The 17542-nt window shown below is 41.5% G+C and overlaps 1 protein-coding gene across 1 annotated transcript in view; it reads right to left on the minus strand.

Moving 5' to 3' along the window:
- Window positions 1–17542, minus strand: part of CRACR2A (calcium release activated channel regulator 2A) — a 93405-nt gene that overhangs the window by 46962 nt on the left and 28901 nt on the right. The window contains exons 6-8 of the mRNA XM_073314558.1: window positions 15676–15822; window positions 6875–6965; window positions 3299–3394 (exon numbers count right to left, since the gene is read on the minus strand). Coding sequence (XP_073170659.1) covers window positions 3299–3394; window positions 6875–6965; window positions 15676–15822 — 334 coding nt within the window. The remainder of the gene's footprint in view (window positions 1–3298; window positions 3395–6874; window positions 6966–15675; window positions 15823–17542) is intronic.

A 17542-nucleotide genomic window follows, 5' to 3' on the forward strand; every position in this document is an offset into this window, starting at 1 on the left:
GTGGCTCACTGTCCCTGAAGCATGATCTTGGACCTACATTTGCAAGGAGATAGGCCCCTCTGTATTTGCAGAGCCGCACTCTGTTGGCCTCTGGGTTCCTTGTCAGCACAAGTTTGGATCAGCATTTAATCCACCCTTGTCCATAGATAGCAGCTCTGCCAGGTGATCCCTAAGGGAACTTCCATCTGGCTGAGTCAGTAGGAGCAGCCCTGAGCATTTCTTGGCTGGCAGTTTCTCTTCACGTATTTTACAATCCCTCATACTACAGGAAAAAAAAAATGTAAGAACAACTTTGCCTAATTAATGCAGTTTGGAAAAAGGAATTTGTATTATTCTCAAGAGCTTCCTTCATAATCCAGCAAGGATGTTGTAATTAAATAAAGTTACCATCACTCATTTAAAGAATAAATGTAATTGGCAAAAAAGTGCATTTCAATTTAAGAGGAAGAGAGAAGGAATTGACTAAGGCACAAATTAGACACTGAGGGCTTGACTCGACATACACCGATGCTGGTGTAAATCGGGAGTAACTCCACAAAATCATGGAGGTTATCCCATTATAAAAACAGGTGTAAGGAAGAAGGGGAGTTGGGCCCCAAATGTTGGACATGAGGAAAGAGATAAATGTGAACATTAAACTCTGCACTGAATTATGCTGTTGGGTGGAAAAATCAGAGTGGACTACCCCGCTGGAGAGTAGTCACAGATTATAATTTAGGCTGGCAAAAGGCACCACTCAGCTGTTAAAATGACAAAAGTTTCAAGTGCAGTTTATTATCTGACTCAATATACCTTTCAGTGACAATCAAAATAAAAGAAGAAAATCCGGTCTATCCAGGGCTGGCTTCTTTTCAACAGCATGCCCATAAAAATAAAAGGGGCGTTTGGATTTTATAGTAGTGAATAAATCCTATCCTTCCACAGCCTGGTTCTTGGACAGGTATGTGTGTGTATACAACTGTCATTTCAGGTTCCCCAGTTAGTTGTTGGGGTCAAAATCATGACATCCTTACTCAGACAAAACTTCCACTGAAGTCACTGTAAATTTTGTCTCAATAAGCAAGGATTAAAATCCAAGTATAAAGTTTTCAAGTTTGCCCTGGCTCTTACATCAAACAGTTTAGAAAACAAATATATAGAAGAAGACACAGCTAAAGGCTTTCGAAGAACAACCTTTGTGTAACTCATTGATAACAGATGTCTAAATCTACTTGGAAAGCAACAGATAGCGAAGATTAAAATAAAACCATTATAAAATGATGAGTAATAATATCTTATATATATATAGTCAGTTGCGTACTGAAAGAACCCGAAATGCTTTATAAGCCTACACAGAGAGAGAGAGAGAGAGAAAGACAGAGAAACAGTTAATTTAATCCACTGCTAAAATACAATTACCTCTTGGGTGGAATGTGGCAGATATTTACCATGCAGCACTGCACAACAGGCTGCAACAGGCAATGGAGAAAAATGCTACAATTTGGAGCAATAGGGTATGTTTACATTGTAAAGAAAAACCTGTGGTGCAAGTCTCAAAGCCCAGCTCAATTGACTCGGGTCCAACAGGCTGCGGGGCTAAAAATAGCAGTGTAGACATTCCAGGTCAGGAACTGAGCCTAGTTTTGGATCCTGGGCTCCATCCTGAGTTGGAATATCTACACTCCTGTTTATAATGCTGCAGCTCAAGCCCCATGAGAGTTAATTGACCCAGGCTCTGAGACTCGGTGTCTCAGTTGGCAGATTGGTGACATATGAAATAAAATGATTGTCTTAGTTCAATTCCCTAGGGGGTCGGTCTCCACATCACACATAAAAATGTGCTATCACAACTAGCAAACTAAAAACCCAGTTATCTCTCTGGTACCAGGTGCAACTCCCATTGACTTCAGTGGGAGTTGGATCAACTCCTTAGAGGAGAATCCAAACATCACAAAACCAGTGGAGACTGAACTTCTCTTGCTCCTCACTAGAATGGACCTTCAGCTCAGCACTGCCAGCGAGAGATGGTTATATTTACTCTGCAATTAAATAGAGAAGATTTATCTCCAGAGCTGTCAGTCTCAGGCCTTTCATCAGCAGTGAATTCACTTTTTAAATTGTATTAAATCCGCCCCCATGGATATATTTTGCAGGGATTTATGGCAATTTTACAGAATGAAAGTACCGTGCTTCCCCAGACTGTGGAACAAAATACAGCAGGCACCTGATATGGAAACATGACAGGCTGATGAGAACTGTGAGCATCATTGCATTCTCACGTACATGCCTGTAAATCGGGGCTCTCCAGTGGAGATACACTGCCATAAAACTGACATGTGACTGAAAAGAATCAGGTCCAGTGGGTTTAGAAGAGACTATTTAAAGTTTATGGCACTGATTCTCCAGTACAAAACAGAAGCAATCTGGAGTGGAGGTGTGCACTGATAGCTTTAAGATATCATAGCAGTCTCCAGATCCCATGCCATCCAGGCACTAGGGTAGTCCCTGGCATTAATTAAAGTGGCAGGAATCCAGTTTGACCAATGTACAGTCTCTACGTAAAAGAATAAATGGACACAAATCAGATGTCAAGAATTATAACATTCATAAACCAGTCGGAGAACACTTCAGTCTCTCTGGTCACTCGATTTCTGACCTAAAAGTGGCAATTCTTCAACAAAAAGACTTCAAAAACAGACTCCAATGAGAGACTGCTGAATTGGAATTAATTTGCAAATTGGATACAATTAACTTAGGCTTGAATAGAGACTGGGAGTGGTTGAGTCATTACACAAAGTAAAACTATTTCCCCTTGTTTATTCCACCATATCCCCCCCCCTTCCTCAGACGTTCTTGTTAACTGCTGGAAATGGCCCACCTTGATTATCACTACAAAAGGTTTTCTCCCCCCCCCCTTGCAGGTAATAGCTCATCTTAAATGATCACTCTCCTTACAGTGTGCATGATAAACACCCATTTTTTCATGTTCTGTGTGTATATAAATCTCCTCACTGTATTTTCCACTGAATGCATCTGATGAAGTGAGCTGTAGCTCATGAAAGCTTATGCTCAAATAAATTGGTTAGTCTCTAAGGTGCCACAAGTATTCCTTTTCTTTTTATGAATTTATAAAGGACTTCAGTGTGGAACTGCAGCTTTCATGGTGACCAATCACTTCAAATGGCTTTTATTTTAAAAATATTATCTGAGTTGAAATATTGCTAAATATGTGAAAGAAAGAAGAGAAACTATGAAGGAAAATCGCAGGGGCAAATCAGAGTTATCTACAGTTCTTTCTCTGTATAATGCTGTTAAGTACCCTTTTCTGTTTTTGAACCAGTTGTTCCAACTCTTGTTCTTTTGAAACGAGTTTATGTTCCAGCGCTTGACTGCGGGACTGAAACCTCTCTGTGTCCTGCAAAATCAAAAGACATGAACATTAAGCAAAAAGGCAGGGTCTTCATCATCAGGGCAGTGTGGTCCAGAGGACAGGGCATAGGACTAGAAGTCAGATCTGGAAATAAGGGGTAGATTTTTGACAGTGAGTGTTACTAACCAATGGAACAGGTTACCTAAGGATGTGGTGAATTCTCCATCACTTAGGAGGCCAGATCTTCAGCTGGGGTAAATTGGCATAGCTCCACTGACCTCAATGACTGAAGTTAGTGCATCTATGCTGAGTTACACCAGCCCAGTTTCTCACCCACATAAGAGGTAAAATTTTCAAAAGTGCCTAAGGGACTTATGTTAAGCCCCATTTTCAAAAGTGATTTAGGCACATCTGAACCTATGTCTGTGAGACTTAGGAATCTATCTCACTTTTGAAAATGGTTCTGAAATTGCTAAATTGCTTCCATGTGTTTGAAAATTTTACCCTGGATGTCTTTCTAAAGGATTTCCTGTAGTTCAGCCACAAGTTACTGGGCTCAATACAGGTATTACTGGGTGAAATTCTATAGCCTTTCTTATGCAGGTTATCATAAATGGTGCCTTCTAGCTTTAAAATCTACCACTTGCAATTGTGTGAATCAGGAGCAACTCCGCAGAAGTTAACAGAAGTGGTATAAAATTGATATAAGTGAGAAGAGAGTTAGGCCCTGGGTATTTACAGACCTCCCAGTTACTGCAGTGGCCCCACAAGCAGGTGGTTACCCAAATATTCTAGAACAGCATTTGAATAAATGAGAACTACGCCTTCTCTCATTTGGAATTACTCCTTGGCACAGATTCTCAGATGGTGTAAACAGTGGCGGATTTGGGGTTTGTGGGGCCCTGGGCCAAAGCAATTGGGGGCCTCTCCCTACCCCTTCCACCTGCAATCCTCTCCACCACCCCTTCAGTAGTGCTAGGGAGGGGTGCAGGGGGAATGGGGCAGCCTACAGGCTGAAAGGGTGGGGAGGGGCCCCCACTTGCTTTGGCCCAGGGCCCAACCAACACATATCTGCCGCTGCCTGCTGCCCCCAGCGCTCCTGCGGGGAGCGGGGTTGGGGTGCGGGGACTTCCCCTGTTCCCGGTGAGGAGCGCTGGGTGGGTGGGGGAAGTGGGGCAAGCCCCCGTGCCCTGACCCTGCTCCTTGGCAACAGCACCGGGTGGGATGGTGGAGTAGGTCTGGGCATGGGGGTGCCCATTTTTGGGGGGGCCTCCCAATTGGCCAGGGCCCCTGGGCACAAGCCCCATTGGCCCAGTGGCTAATCCACCACTGAGTGTAAATTATCACAGCTCCATCGATCTAGCCTTGACAATTCACACCGGCTGAGAATCTACTCCTTTAGTTCTTCAGGCAAATGGATCTAAAGATCAAACCTCCCTCAAAGGGGTGGGTGCAGAAACACTGAAATGTTCCCCCACTACTCCTCTCACTCCTAACAATATATTTAATGAGGCAATTTAGTGTACTTTAACTGGCTTCTTATTCAGAAAAATATATATCCAAATGAATAAGACATAATAACCATTCCTCTAACACAGTCCTTAATCGGCAGGGTACCAAATATCTTAAATAGCAACAGCTTGTACTTATTTGCCTTCTTAACAATTTCTTTTTATGTATTTTTCAAATGCTATGCTTTTCCAGAAACAGGCAATCATTTTCTTTTTCATATGGCATCTGTACGTCTCTGCATTCTCTGGAGGCTTTGTGAACTTTTGCTTTAGGGAAAGAGTTTTAAACTCCAAACACCAACAAATAAATTAGTCACTCCGAGAAATAATACTTCTTGAGTGTCTGACAACCATTAGTGTGGCTGCTGACTAACTTTTAAAGAGCTAAATTGAGGTTTACCTGGCAACCTACAAAGGGCTGTGATAGGGATTAATAATGGAATTGATTATGCTACCTTAATGATAAAGTTAATTACCAGTTACTGCTATAGTTTCTTATAGGTAAGAATATTTATGTCTTATTTTTGGATTTACAGTATAATTTAAATAGTGCACTCTTTTTATTAGAGCATACAAACCAATCTCTTCCATATCAACCTTCATTATGAAAGATAATGCATTTTACAACTTTCAAGTGCTCTTCAACTCTATACAAGGAGATCATTTGACCCAGCATTGAAATTCACCCAGCTCTGCAATGGAACACATCTGCTGTGTGAGGGTCTAATCCAATGCCCAATGAAGTCAATGGAAAGATTCCCACTGTCTTTAGTGGAACGTAACTGTAAAATACACACTACACAACAGTTTAGGACAGGAAGTAAAGAAAAACGTATCCAGTTGAAACTACAGGGCAACTCTTTAGACAACGTGTGACATACATGGTGTTGCTCTGTATTTCTGAATACTGTGTTTGCCAGATTATTGGACTGTTTATTGTATTGGTTTAATCCAATAGGGATCTGTATGGAAAAAACAAGCAGGACGTGAAACAATGGCTCAAGATAAAATACTAGGGAGTTAGGAGACAATGCTGGATAGGAAAAGCCTGGATACCAGAACATCAGAAGGACTACGGCAATTTAAAAAGAGACTCTCTCTGCAAGGGTGGGAGTGGGGTGTTGTTTAATAGTTGTTGAGGAGCTCTTCATGGAGGAACCAGGCTGTGACAGCAGCACCCACTGGGGTGTCTGAAGAAACTAGGCCTGCATAGGTTATCATCAGGGATGGTCAGCCTCTAGGTACAATAGATGTACGTGTAGACTTTTTGTTGTTTTAAAATCCTTTTTCTCTTATGCTTTGTTCCTATTGGGGTAAATACTTTGGTTTGAGACATCTGTCTGGTCACTCTATTCACCTCTGGCCACAGATTCCCAAACAGAAGGTTGGCAGGTACTGAACCCAGCTGGACTTGCTGGGTGAGCACAGTAGATACACAGGGCACTGTAGGGCCCAGTCTAAGAGTGCGAGAATGGTGGAATTCCACCCCAGGATAGGTAAAGTCATAAGACCTGTCACCTGAAGAGGTTCACTCAGAAAGACCAGGAAGGGGACAGGGGTACTCTGTAAGAAGGAATTTGGCCAGAACACTGAGACTAGTGCTGCTGTGAAAAGTTCCAGGGGATCTTTTATAATCACAAGGGGTCAGGACCTTGATTTTAAAACCCATGTAAAAGATGGCACCTCCACCAGCAAAGTGGGCTATTGGTTCCATAGTTATTCCGAAGGAATAATACCACCTCCTGAATATCACCAACACCACTTAGTACAGTTTGTGGGTACACCTTGGTCTCCCATCCAAGTAGTCACCCAGCCTGAGCCTGCAATCTGATGAGATCACTGGATGAGGTAGTAAGTGAAATTATGCTTTATCTTATATTTCTCCATAGACTGTCATTTTGGGGGCTTTCTTTTGCTTTCACACTGGCTGAAATCAATGGAGTTACACTGGTGTAAAAACTAGTGTGAGAGCAGAATTAGGCCTTCCATATCTATAATAAAGAGACACAGTCACCTTCAAAAGAAACTGCTCTTTCTCATTTTTGATTTGCTGCTCCATTTCCTCATAGAGATGTTGAATTTCTTCATCATAAGCAGCAATTTTCCTAATAAGAGATAAAAGCACACTGAGTGGGTCTTTGTAGCATTATTTCAAGTAAAAAGCTCACAATTTACCAGCTTAGCATCGCATTTCTGTTTTAGCACAAGACTCAAGGGAATGATCCCAAGAGCAGAAAAAAGTATTTACATACAGCAGGATCACAGATAAAAACCAAATTGTTTCCCATGGGGGAGAGCAGTAACTGCACTAAAGCTAATAAGGCTGTTTATTTGATGTTTTAAAATTGCCAGCACAATATATGATGGCTGTTTATCAGGCACTCTTAATGACTGTGGAACCTAAAGCCTAAGGAAGGGAGAGCCTAGACATGACACTAATAACAACAATGAAAATACTGGAAACAAAGTTTCTCAATTAGAGCTGATCAAATAGGAATGAAAGTGATTTGTGAGTATTTTCAAGTTGCAGCTTTGCGCTACTGTTATTTATAAGACTGCATTATTCATGAGCATTCCTATGACTGATGATTTATTTCTGAAACCATTAATGCATCCCAAAAGTTTCAGCACAAAGAATGACTTGTCTGAAAATTCATATGCTACTGTGTCTTTATGTGTCTTTCTCTAGTTTGACACTTGTTACACACTTGTTTAAAGTTTTAGTCACCCAGTCAGGGAGCAGATTAAGAGCATTTTGCACAAGTGCACACGATTACACAGAGAACAAGGGATTGAATAATCAAGCCCACTTTTTTTTGGAAACAAAACTCCTTAGGGCTGATTCTCCACTGTCTTGCACTTTGCATGGTCATTTACATCTATGCAAAATGAGCTCAAGCTGTGTGTGAAATGCAGGACCCCCCCCCCCCCATGGAGGCTGCTAATCCCCATCCTCCCTCATGATGCAAGTAGATAGTGAAGGAAAATAAAGGGACATTTTATGCTTCCTTACTCCCCTTCATAGGTGCACAGTCAGATTTACATTTTGGCCCAAAATATCTAAGACACTCTATTCTAAGAAACAATAATCCATAGAGCAAATTCAGAGCTTCCTTGAGTGGGTGGAATTCCATGAAACCATATAAGACTTGATAATCATTTAACAAGATAGCACATGAATGCCAAGATCACATCTGTAAACCTCATATTTGCCCAATAATATGTCACACTGAGCAGGGTTAGGCTGGTTATATAATGAAAGACCCTATTGCTATGTATGTAAAGAACACAGTACTCAATGTTGCCATGAGAACCATAAATGAATTTTCTTGCTTGTGCGGGTTAAAAGGAACAACCTGAATGTTGAATTCATACACTATTGTTTCTGGCACTGGATTTTCTCTAACTTGTGTTTGCAAGGGCAGAACAGGGCTATAATCTGAACATGACATTTGAGAGACATTTTAATATCATGTTTGTTTGTTGTCTGCTTTAGCATACTACCAGGGGGATGACATCTGCAGGCTAAACACACCCGAAGTTTTAATGATTGGTTTAGTCTCCATTCTTAAAGCTGGTCAAATAAAATAATAATAATAATAGTAATAATTAATAATAATAAAATTTATCATTGTTGTTTAAAGTATAACATAATCATGAATAATTTATCCCACAAGTAGTGGGAAAAATTCATCAGATAAATTATTTGCTAGATATTTGTCAACCATTTGCAGAGGTGGTAGAATAATGGAAAGAAATTATAACCAAGTGATTTATTTAGTAAAAAAAAAAGCCAACATATATTATCAAACAAACAACAAAAACCCCTATGCATCCGATGAAGGGAGCTGTAGCTCACGAAAGCTTATGCTCAAATAAATTGGTTAGTCTGTAAGGTGCCACAAGTCCTCCTTTTCTTTTTGCGGATACAGACTAACATGGCTGCTACTCTGAAACCTATTCACACTGAATAATTTGACCATCTTTAACTGTTATATAATTCCAACACTATGCTGTAGTGCTAATTTCTCTTTACAATAATCCTGTGGATAAATTTTTTTTTTTTTTTTTTTGTTATAACACATTAACCAAACTAGACTATAACTCTGGTTAGGATAGCTAAGGTGACATTGTGACACTCTGTACCTCAGGGGAACACCCTACACCCCCATGTTCATCTTTATAAAATGATTGTTCCGATAGCGAGGTTAATGCATACATGGGATGGTTTCATTTCTGCCTATTATTTTAGATGCAGTATTTGAATTTTGTCCATCATTATTCACACAGACACTTGGTCAGAACAGCCGTTACTTCAAATGAAAATTGGTAAGTGTGTTGGGTACTCTATGGGCTGATCCTACAAGGTACCAAATGTCCTCAACCTTCTTTGAAGTCAGGTTCTGCTACTGACTTGCTTTTGTAACCTTGGGAAAAATCACTTCACCTCTCTGGGTGGCATTCATAAGATGACTATGTCCAACATATAGGAACCATTGGCATTCACAGAATCCCCACTCATGTGCCATCTAACCCGGTAGGTGCCTACATTTCCAAATGTAAAGTCCCCCAAGGTGCTTAAATTTCAGCAGTCGGGCACGTGCACAGTCCTAAGTAGAGAGGTGTGTCTACATCCTAACACCACCTCCCCAGATATGGGCTATAGGGTGTTCTGGGGAAGGTCTGTCTTAATGTCTCTTGATGAAGTGGTGTCGCTGTGTCTAAATAATTAGATATTCCTTGGGCCAGAGTGACGCTCTAGCTCAGTGAGTAGGGCACTCTCATGGGAAGCAAGAGAACCAAGAGTGGAGATCTCAGCTTCACATCAGGCAAATGGGGGAACTGAACCTGGGTCTCCCACACTGAACCCTAACCACTGGGTTAAAGGTTATAATTGGGGGAAGGAGGGACTACCTTTTCTTCTGCCTCCTCCTCAGTTTTTCCTTGAACAACTGCTGACTTGACCTAGACACTTAACTCCTCGAGAGGGTTCACAGCTGTGAATCCCAAGTGGAGGGAGGTGCCTCCCTTTGGCCTGAAGTTAGTTGCAGGGAAGCTGGAACAATTCGTATAGTGGGGGTGCTGAGAGCCATTGAACTAAACTATAAACCCTGTATATGATGGAAACTACTTCAAGCCGGGGGTGCTGTAGCACTCCCAGCATTCCAAGTTCCAGCACCTAGGATTAGATGCCTAACTCCTTTTGTGGGGGTGAGATCTAGGCCACTTCCCTGTATTCAGCATTTCTGTTGGCTAGCATAGGCATTAGGCAGCTCAGCATGCTAGCTTTTCTGAACCTCTCTTTTAGTTGCCTATTGCTCTAGGCATCTAACTCGGGGTTGTGAATTCCACTAAGCAGCAGAGCACCTAAATCTCCTCTGTGAATCCTACCCTGAATGCTCATGTTTCTCCTCTCACCCTTTGTCTGTCCGTCTTGTCTGTCTAGACTGTAAGCTCTTTGGAACAGAGAATGGTCCAAACACTATGTGTTTGCATGCATTCACAAGCGCAACTGGGGGAGGAGGGGCAGTCTCAGCTGAGGTGCTATTGCCCAATCTAGGTGCTACTGTAATACAAATAAATAATATAAAATGTTGATATTTGTGTTAAAGCACAGTACCAACTTTGTGCGCAACACTATGGAGGCTGTGAAAGCCTGGACTCCAGTCAAGTTTATAAGCCCTGAAGGAACTCCTGAAGAGATTACAAAAGGCACCAAAAATGTCACAGAGATTATGAACTCTTCAAGGACCTGTGTGGCATTTAATAACACAAATATGTTATGTCTTTTCAAACCAGCAAGATATAAGTACATCAATAGCTAAAAGGATAAAACCCCTCAAAACATCACTGTATTGTCCGAAACATCACAGTATGATTTAAAAATAATTACCACTAAGTATTTGGAAGCCAGAAATTCTAAATTAAGATAACATTTAAGAAAAAAACATTGGAAAGTAAGTGAGTTAACAAACACTGGGAATATAGAACATCAAATACTGTGTCAATGCCAAAAGCATAAGTTTTGGATTTGGCCGGCTTTTTTCATGTGTTTGGCTATTACTACAGGTTGCTATCCCATGTGTGTGGCTACCAGCCCAGCTATCTCTTTGAATCGAGACGACATACAGATAATATTTGGTTTAATATATTCTTGGGGGGTAAATCCTTTCTAGTATTGTACGAATCCAAAAAAAAAAAAAAAAAGGGAAGAAAGAAAAATTACATAAAGAGCAGGAGGTCAGACTAAATGATTATAATGGTCTCCTTTGATCTTAAAAAATCTATGAAATGCACATCACACATTCATTAGGGAGATACCCCAATGAAAAAAAACATTTTGGGTTACAATGCTACCAATCTGATTTATTTTCCTTATGGTAATTCAGTTTTATGTAGGTTTACATGTATTATTTTGGCTGTTGTTTTACTGAGCTAAAACTCTGGAGCAGCCAGGAAAAGCAAGACATCTGTTTTCAGACTGTGATGGTATTTAGTTTGGAAAGACTAACAGGACTTGCTCTGTGTGTGCTCATCTGAAAATTCAGTCCAAAACAGTTTACTTTCTCTTCAGAAACCTTTCATGGAGTTGTCTGATTAAGTGATAACACTAATAGAATGTGAGTTTGTGCTCCAGTAATGATCTAGAAGTGATGACAGAAAAATATTGAGGCAAACCATTATCATTTATCTAAAACTAACAGCTAGCAAGTACAGAAAGGTTCAATTTAGATGAAACTATAGACATTTAGCAGAGAAAAATCTCTCATTCTGGTTATATTATGGCTAGTGTAACCTACAGCAAGAAAATTTTGGCATGATTGGTTGAAAAACAGACAAGATAAATCTGTATGTTTCTATGTTTCATTTCTTCAGAGAATAACAATACTAAAATCTGGAACTATGTCAATATTAGCCAATCAGATCACATATGCAAATCTCTTCTTCTTAATTTGCTCCTCAGAGACCAATAAGAGTGTTTTTCCCCAGGACCACAAACTTTGTTTACTCTTTAAAGGGTTAGAGGTGTTTTTGTTTGTTTGTTTGTTGTTGTTTTTTTTAAACATGCTCTGTATAAGAAATCCGTGATTAGATCTGATCTACTTTTGGGCCAATAAATATTAACATGCATCTCAACACAAGCCATATGGATGAATGCAGTTCTCAGTGAAATCAATGAGGTTGCACAGGTGCACAAGTAGAATTTGTGCCAATATGGGCTTATTACACTAAATGAACATAAAAATCACCTACAAAAAACTACATTAAAAAAGATAAATTGGAAAAGTGAGGGAATGTTAACGTTAACATTGCCTGTGAATCCTTAACTCTGCCCCTGGGTACATATACAGTATGATAAAGTCTTTAACTACACGCCCACACATTATTTTTTCTTCAGGATCCCTGCCCGATTCCGTGTATAGATGGGATGGTGCTTAGCAAATGAGGCAGGTGTTCAAAAGTTAAATTTATCCTTATTATCCAGAGTGTAGCCTCATGCCTTATACTCTGCATACCATCCAGCACCAGCACTGAATGAGGCAGGTCTCCCAGATTAAAAAAGCATATAATTGTGTAATTAAAGAGACTGTATCATAATGTATTCACACCTGTAGCGGGGGAAAGGATCTGTTAGAGTAAAGGTTTTATGGGGTAGTTGGACATTTCCTGAATTTTGAGTGCTTCATTTTGCAACCTTAAGGTTATTTTAATATAGTTTTTTTTATGGAATTTCCTGGGAGTTGATTTTTAAGAGAAAATAAAACAAAGAATTTCCATCATATGCAGCTATTTGCTAGATAGCAGCAGAATGATCTTTTCTGTCCTATACAATATATGCATTTTTAGATATCACATGAAATGAAGCAGGGCTCCTTTGGAGCTCTGTATCCTTCTTACACACCATCACAGATGATAATCTGCAGCAGGGACTTGACCAGAATTGTTCTAAGGAGGGGGCCCACAGCTCTCCCTCCCCTGCCTCCATCAAGCTCCACACTCTCACGCTGCACCCAGACCCGGACACTCTCCCACTGCTACCACCCCCAGCCCCACACTCTTCCCCCCACACAGCCCTGCACTCAGCTTCAGACTCGCTCCTTCTACCTAGCTCTGAGGTCTTCCCACCCCACACCCAGCCCCAGGCTCTTTCCCAGAGAGGTGGTCAGGCTGAAAAGCATCATCCCCACCATGGGTCAGGCAGTTCTAGGAGTCCCAGACCCCATCCTTCCTCCTGTGTCTCCACTTCCCCTGGAAACACCAAAAGCTGGATCCAATCCTCTCCCTCTCCTGCAGACTAGGGGGTTCCTGGTGCCCCTGCTCTGCTTCTCCAGGAGTGTCTGGCACCATGGCTGCTGGAAGGACTGCAAAGATGGGGGTTCAAGCAGGTGCATGGGGTCATAGTGCCACTCAGATTTGGACCTTACCAAATTTGGACCTGTTGCCCCTCCATCCTGAGGGCGTGTGTGTGACTGGGCCAAATTTCAGTGTATTGCATTGTGACCCAGCACATGGGGTTGCAACACCATGCAAATTTGACATGGCCTCCCCTCCATCCTGATGCTGGGTTGGCTGAGCCAAATTTGAGTAAGTAGCATTGTGACCTGGTGTGTGAAGTTGCAGTGCCTTTCAAATTTGGTGTGGCCTCCCCTCTCTCATGATAGAGGGGCATCTGGGCCAAATTTCCAGCTCCCATCAGTGGCCAAGGGCAGGGAGTGGGCCTGGATCCCCTGCCTGCACACCTTGTGGTGCCCTTGATCCAGATACACCTTTATATAAAAAATGATATTCCACTCAACTTACTTACATGTTCACAATTCCAAAACACTGTTAAAAGATTACCTACTCAATGAAAATTTCCATTCAGGTTACATACCATGCAGGCATAGTGTCAATGGAATGTACATGGCAGTTCATTGACACCAGAGTGCATGCTTGCAATATGCTCTTTAAGCCATTATCTCTTGATCAAAGGGCAACTGATTTTCACCAGAATACACAAAGACACTCCTGGAAGTGGGGAATATGTGCCTGTCAAATTTCAGGTTCACACCATGGGATGGGGTGTTTAACCTCCGCCCTCCCCTGAAAAGGTTTAATGCAGAGTGAGAAGAGGGGCTAATTAGCCCAACAAGTCACAGCTCAGGGGAATCTAGGGAAACTACGGAGGTGGTGGAATCTCCTTCCTTAGATATTTTTTAAGGTCAGGCTTGACAAAGCCCTGGCTGGGATGATTTAGTTGGGGATTGGTCCTGCTTTGAGCAGGAGGTTGGACTAGATGATCTCCTGAGGTCACTTCCAACCCTGATATTCTATGATTCTATGAATCAGGTGGCCGGCAATCCCCTGATTGAGTGAGGGAGCCCAGCTGAGGAAGAAGGAGCTGGGCTGGGACTGTAAAGACAGGAAATTGGAAGCAGAAGGGGGCTGCTGGGAAAGGATGCAGTTACTCTTTGGAAGACGGAAGGAGTGTTTGGAGGCTATAAGGACAGGTAGCCCATAGTTACTCCCTGGGAGAGAGGAGTAAGGAGGTTGGGAAACCCAGAGAAAATGAAGTGGCAGATGGTAGGTGAGGGTTCAGGGAAAGCCAGTAAGGTCCAGGGGGGAACCTTGACTGGCTAGAGGGTCCCTGAGCCAGAACCTGAAGTGGATGGTGGGCCTCGGTTCCCCGTCCAGCCACTGAGGGAGTGGCACCCTGGAGCAGTGAAGGAGAAGACTGCCTGAGACTGCTGGTATGGAGAGACACTTTGAAAGACTTTGGTATCCTGGAAGGGGGAAGCACATACAATGACCTGGCTGGAGGGCTAAGTCATGAAGAGGCAGCAGCAGTATGTGGAGCGAGAGAGGAGCCTCTGACCCAGAAAAAGAGGCAGAGAGATGGTGTGCAACTGTGGGAAGAGGCATTCACCTGGCTAGCTATTCCCCAGTGTGACTAGGAGAAGGTGCCATCCTAGCGGTGAGTGGAACATCCCGTCACACACCACATTCCACTAAGGCACTAGAGCTGCCATTTTAAAAAAAAGTGTCTCTTATTTCACACTCTTTGTTCTCAAAAATGACTACATCATTTCTGCTCAAACTTTCCAGGAAAACACACTCCTAGGCTGGGAATAAATTTGTTAAATTTCAGCCTGAAAGGTAAAAGCTTGCCAAAGTTATAAGCATCTGAAAATTACAATTTATAATGAAACCGTATGTGGAACTTTAACTATAAGCATCACTGTGTGCTCCACTTGTTTTATGTATTACTCTTCCAGAATTTTAACTGAGTAGAAAGGTTGGTCTGTGTTTTCATCATACTGGGCCAGATTCACTGGAACTTCGTGATTGCTTTGTGCTGCTCCATCATCATAAAGCAGCTGTAAATCCAATTTAACCAGCAAGCTAAACTGGGTTTACAGCTGTTTTGCATGGTGTGCTGCAAAGCAGCCAGAGTGTACCGGTAAATCTGATGCATTATGCTTTTGTAATCATACTTTTTTATGGTGGCTGTCTGGGAATGGTCACCATAATTGTAGCTGTAGTTTGTTAAAACCAGAATGAAATAATAGACATTTGTGAAAGAATTTCAGACAAGACAATTAGTGAATAGGAAAGGAAGACTTAAATCCAGCCAATTAGTTCTGCTGCAAATAATTTGACCAGCTCTAGTGATGACTGGCTAATGTTTGCTTTAAAATACCTCTGATCAGTAGATAATCTTTAATTCCCCAGCAAGCTGACTGGTTGATGAAACCCCTGTTGGATTTTGATGGCAAGTAGCATGTAATACATCTGAAGCACTACAGAAAGAACACAACAAACAGATGTACAAACTTTTTCAGGGCACACTCCAATTCATTCTTTTCATTATCAGCTTCTTGGAGCTGGGAGAAAACTCTGACCAGGAACTCTTCAAAACTGGAAAGTAAACGAGGTTCATCTTTTCTCAGTTGTGACCAAAGTTGTCTTACGTTTCTCTCGCTGAGGGATGAAAAGAAAAGAGAATAAAGCGTTTGTTAGGAGATGTTTGCAGCAGCCTAGTAATACAAAGAAAATTTCAGCAGCTCATTCTTAGTTATTAGGTCTTCTCTAAATATATGCGTCATTCAGAGCATTACTGAAATCCCTAGACTGTGATATAAAATCTCTTAGACTGTTCCACAAGGAGGGGTCAGAGCTTCCTTTTATAATGGATACCACAGAAACTATATCTAATTAGTGGTTGCAAAAGATTTATTGTTAGGCTAGAGAAGAGATACATGTTTTATTACTTCTGATGCAGGCCCTGATCCAGCTCTGATTGCAGTCAGCGGAGAGACTCCCACTGCTTCCAGTGGGAGCTGGACAGAGGGCAAACTCACTTAAAGCCTTTTTCATTGAAAGTCAATGAGACGTAAGCTCCGAAGTGCCAACTTGGGCTCCTAAGTCACTTACACACTTGAAAATTTTATCCATGGTCTTCCACTTCACCAATTATGTTTGATCAGCTTAGTTCCAGGGTGGGACTGTTTCAAAATTGAAGCATTTCATTTTCAGAAATCTCCCATTTCAAAACCAAAACATGTTTTATTTAAAAACATTTGCCAAAAATGAAACATTGGATCATTGCAAAACACAACAGGATAAAAGGCACTTTCAGATTTGCCAAAATTCCTGTGAATTTCATATTCCATTATTCTGACCTGCTCTATTTTGCATGCACATTAAAGGCTCCATCCTGGACAGTGCAGGGGTGGAGTGTTGCTTGTATAAATTCAAGGTAAAAAGTGGTGAGTATGACAGGAAAAGCAGGGGAATCTGATCCTGCAGGAATGAAAGCCCTGCTGCACAGCTGCCAACCTACTCCTGCCTATTACAGGGAGTAGGATTTAGAGAGGATAGCTAAGAACCTCTGTAGTATGAAGAGGATCACTTAAGGCCACATCCTGTGAGACTTGCCCATTCTCCACCCACACCCTCTCTTTTCTCCTGTGCTCAACCATACATGTGCACTTGCATAGCCTCCATTCCCGCTTGAACTAGAATATAAGCTTGTTTACCACTTCTGTACACCATGAAAGGACCTGTAGGATCAAGGCCCTAGAGGAGCAGAGACAACCACATTGTAAATTAATATTCTGAACTCTACCTTAGAATCAAGTATCTAGGGACTGAGTGAAAGCCCACTGAACTCAACAGAAAGACTCCCATTACCGACTTTAGTGGACTTTGGCCTACACACCACACTGCTCAGTGATCTCAACTAGGGAGGCTCTTGCATGTCCAGCATATTTTTGCAGTCAGTTTTCTGCACGTCATTCCATTAGCTTATAAATATATCTTGTAGACGACCTTGTCTCAATTATATACAGCATAGAACTGGGCAGTATGAAACACAAAACATTTCACAATTATTCTAACTCTTAAAAATGAAAGTAAGGCACAGCCTATCTGTGTAAACTTGGATAGGAAACTTGTCTTTCAGTGAATAAACAAATCAAAGCTATGGTCTCTTTTCTTGCCCTCCGCACAATTTCTTTACATCTTGTTTCCCTCACAAATGGGAGCTTTCAGAGAATCACTAAACTCACAGTTTGTGTTTGAAATGCCCCACAGGAACATGTAAGACCTGATGGCTATTTTAACAATCAGCATGTTCCTGAATTAGCCTTACTGAACAGTATGTATCTAATGTTTACTGGATAATGCCTGGTAAGCTTCA

The sequence above is a fragment of the Lepidochelys kempii genome, chromosome 1, assembly GCF_965140265.1.
Source record: "Lepidochelys kempii isolate rLepKem1 chromosome 1, rLepKem1.hap2, whole genome shotgun sequence".
Lineage (NCBI taxonomy): Eukaryota > Metazoa > Chordata > Testudines > Cheloniidae > Lepidochelys > Lepidochelys kempii.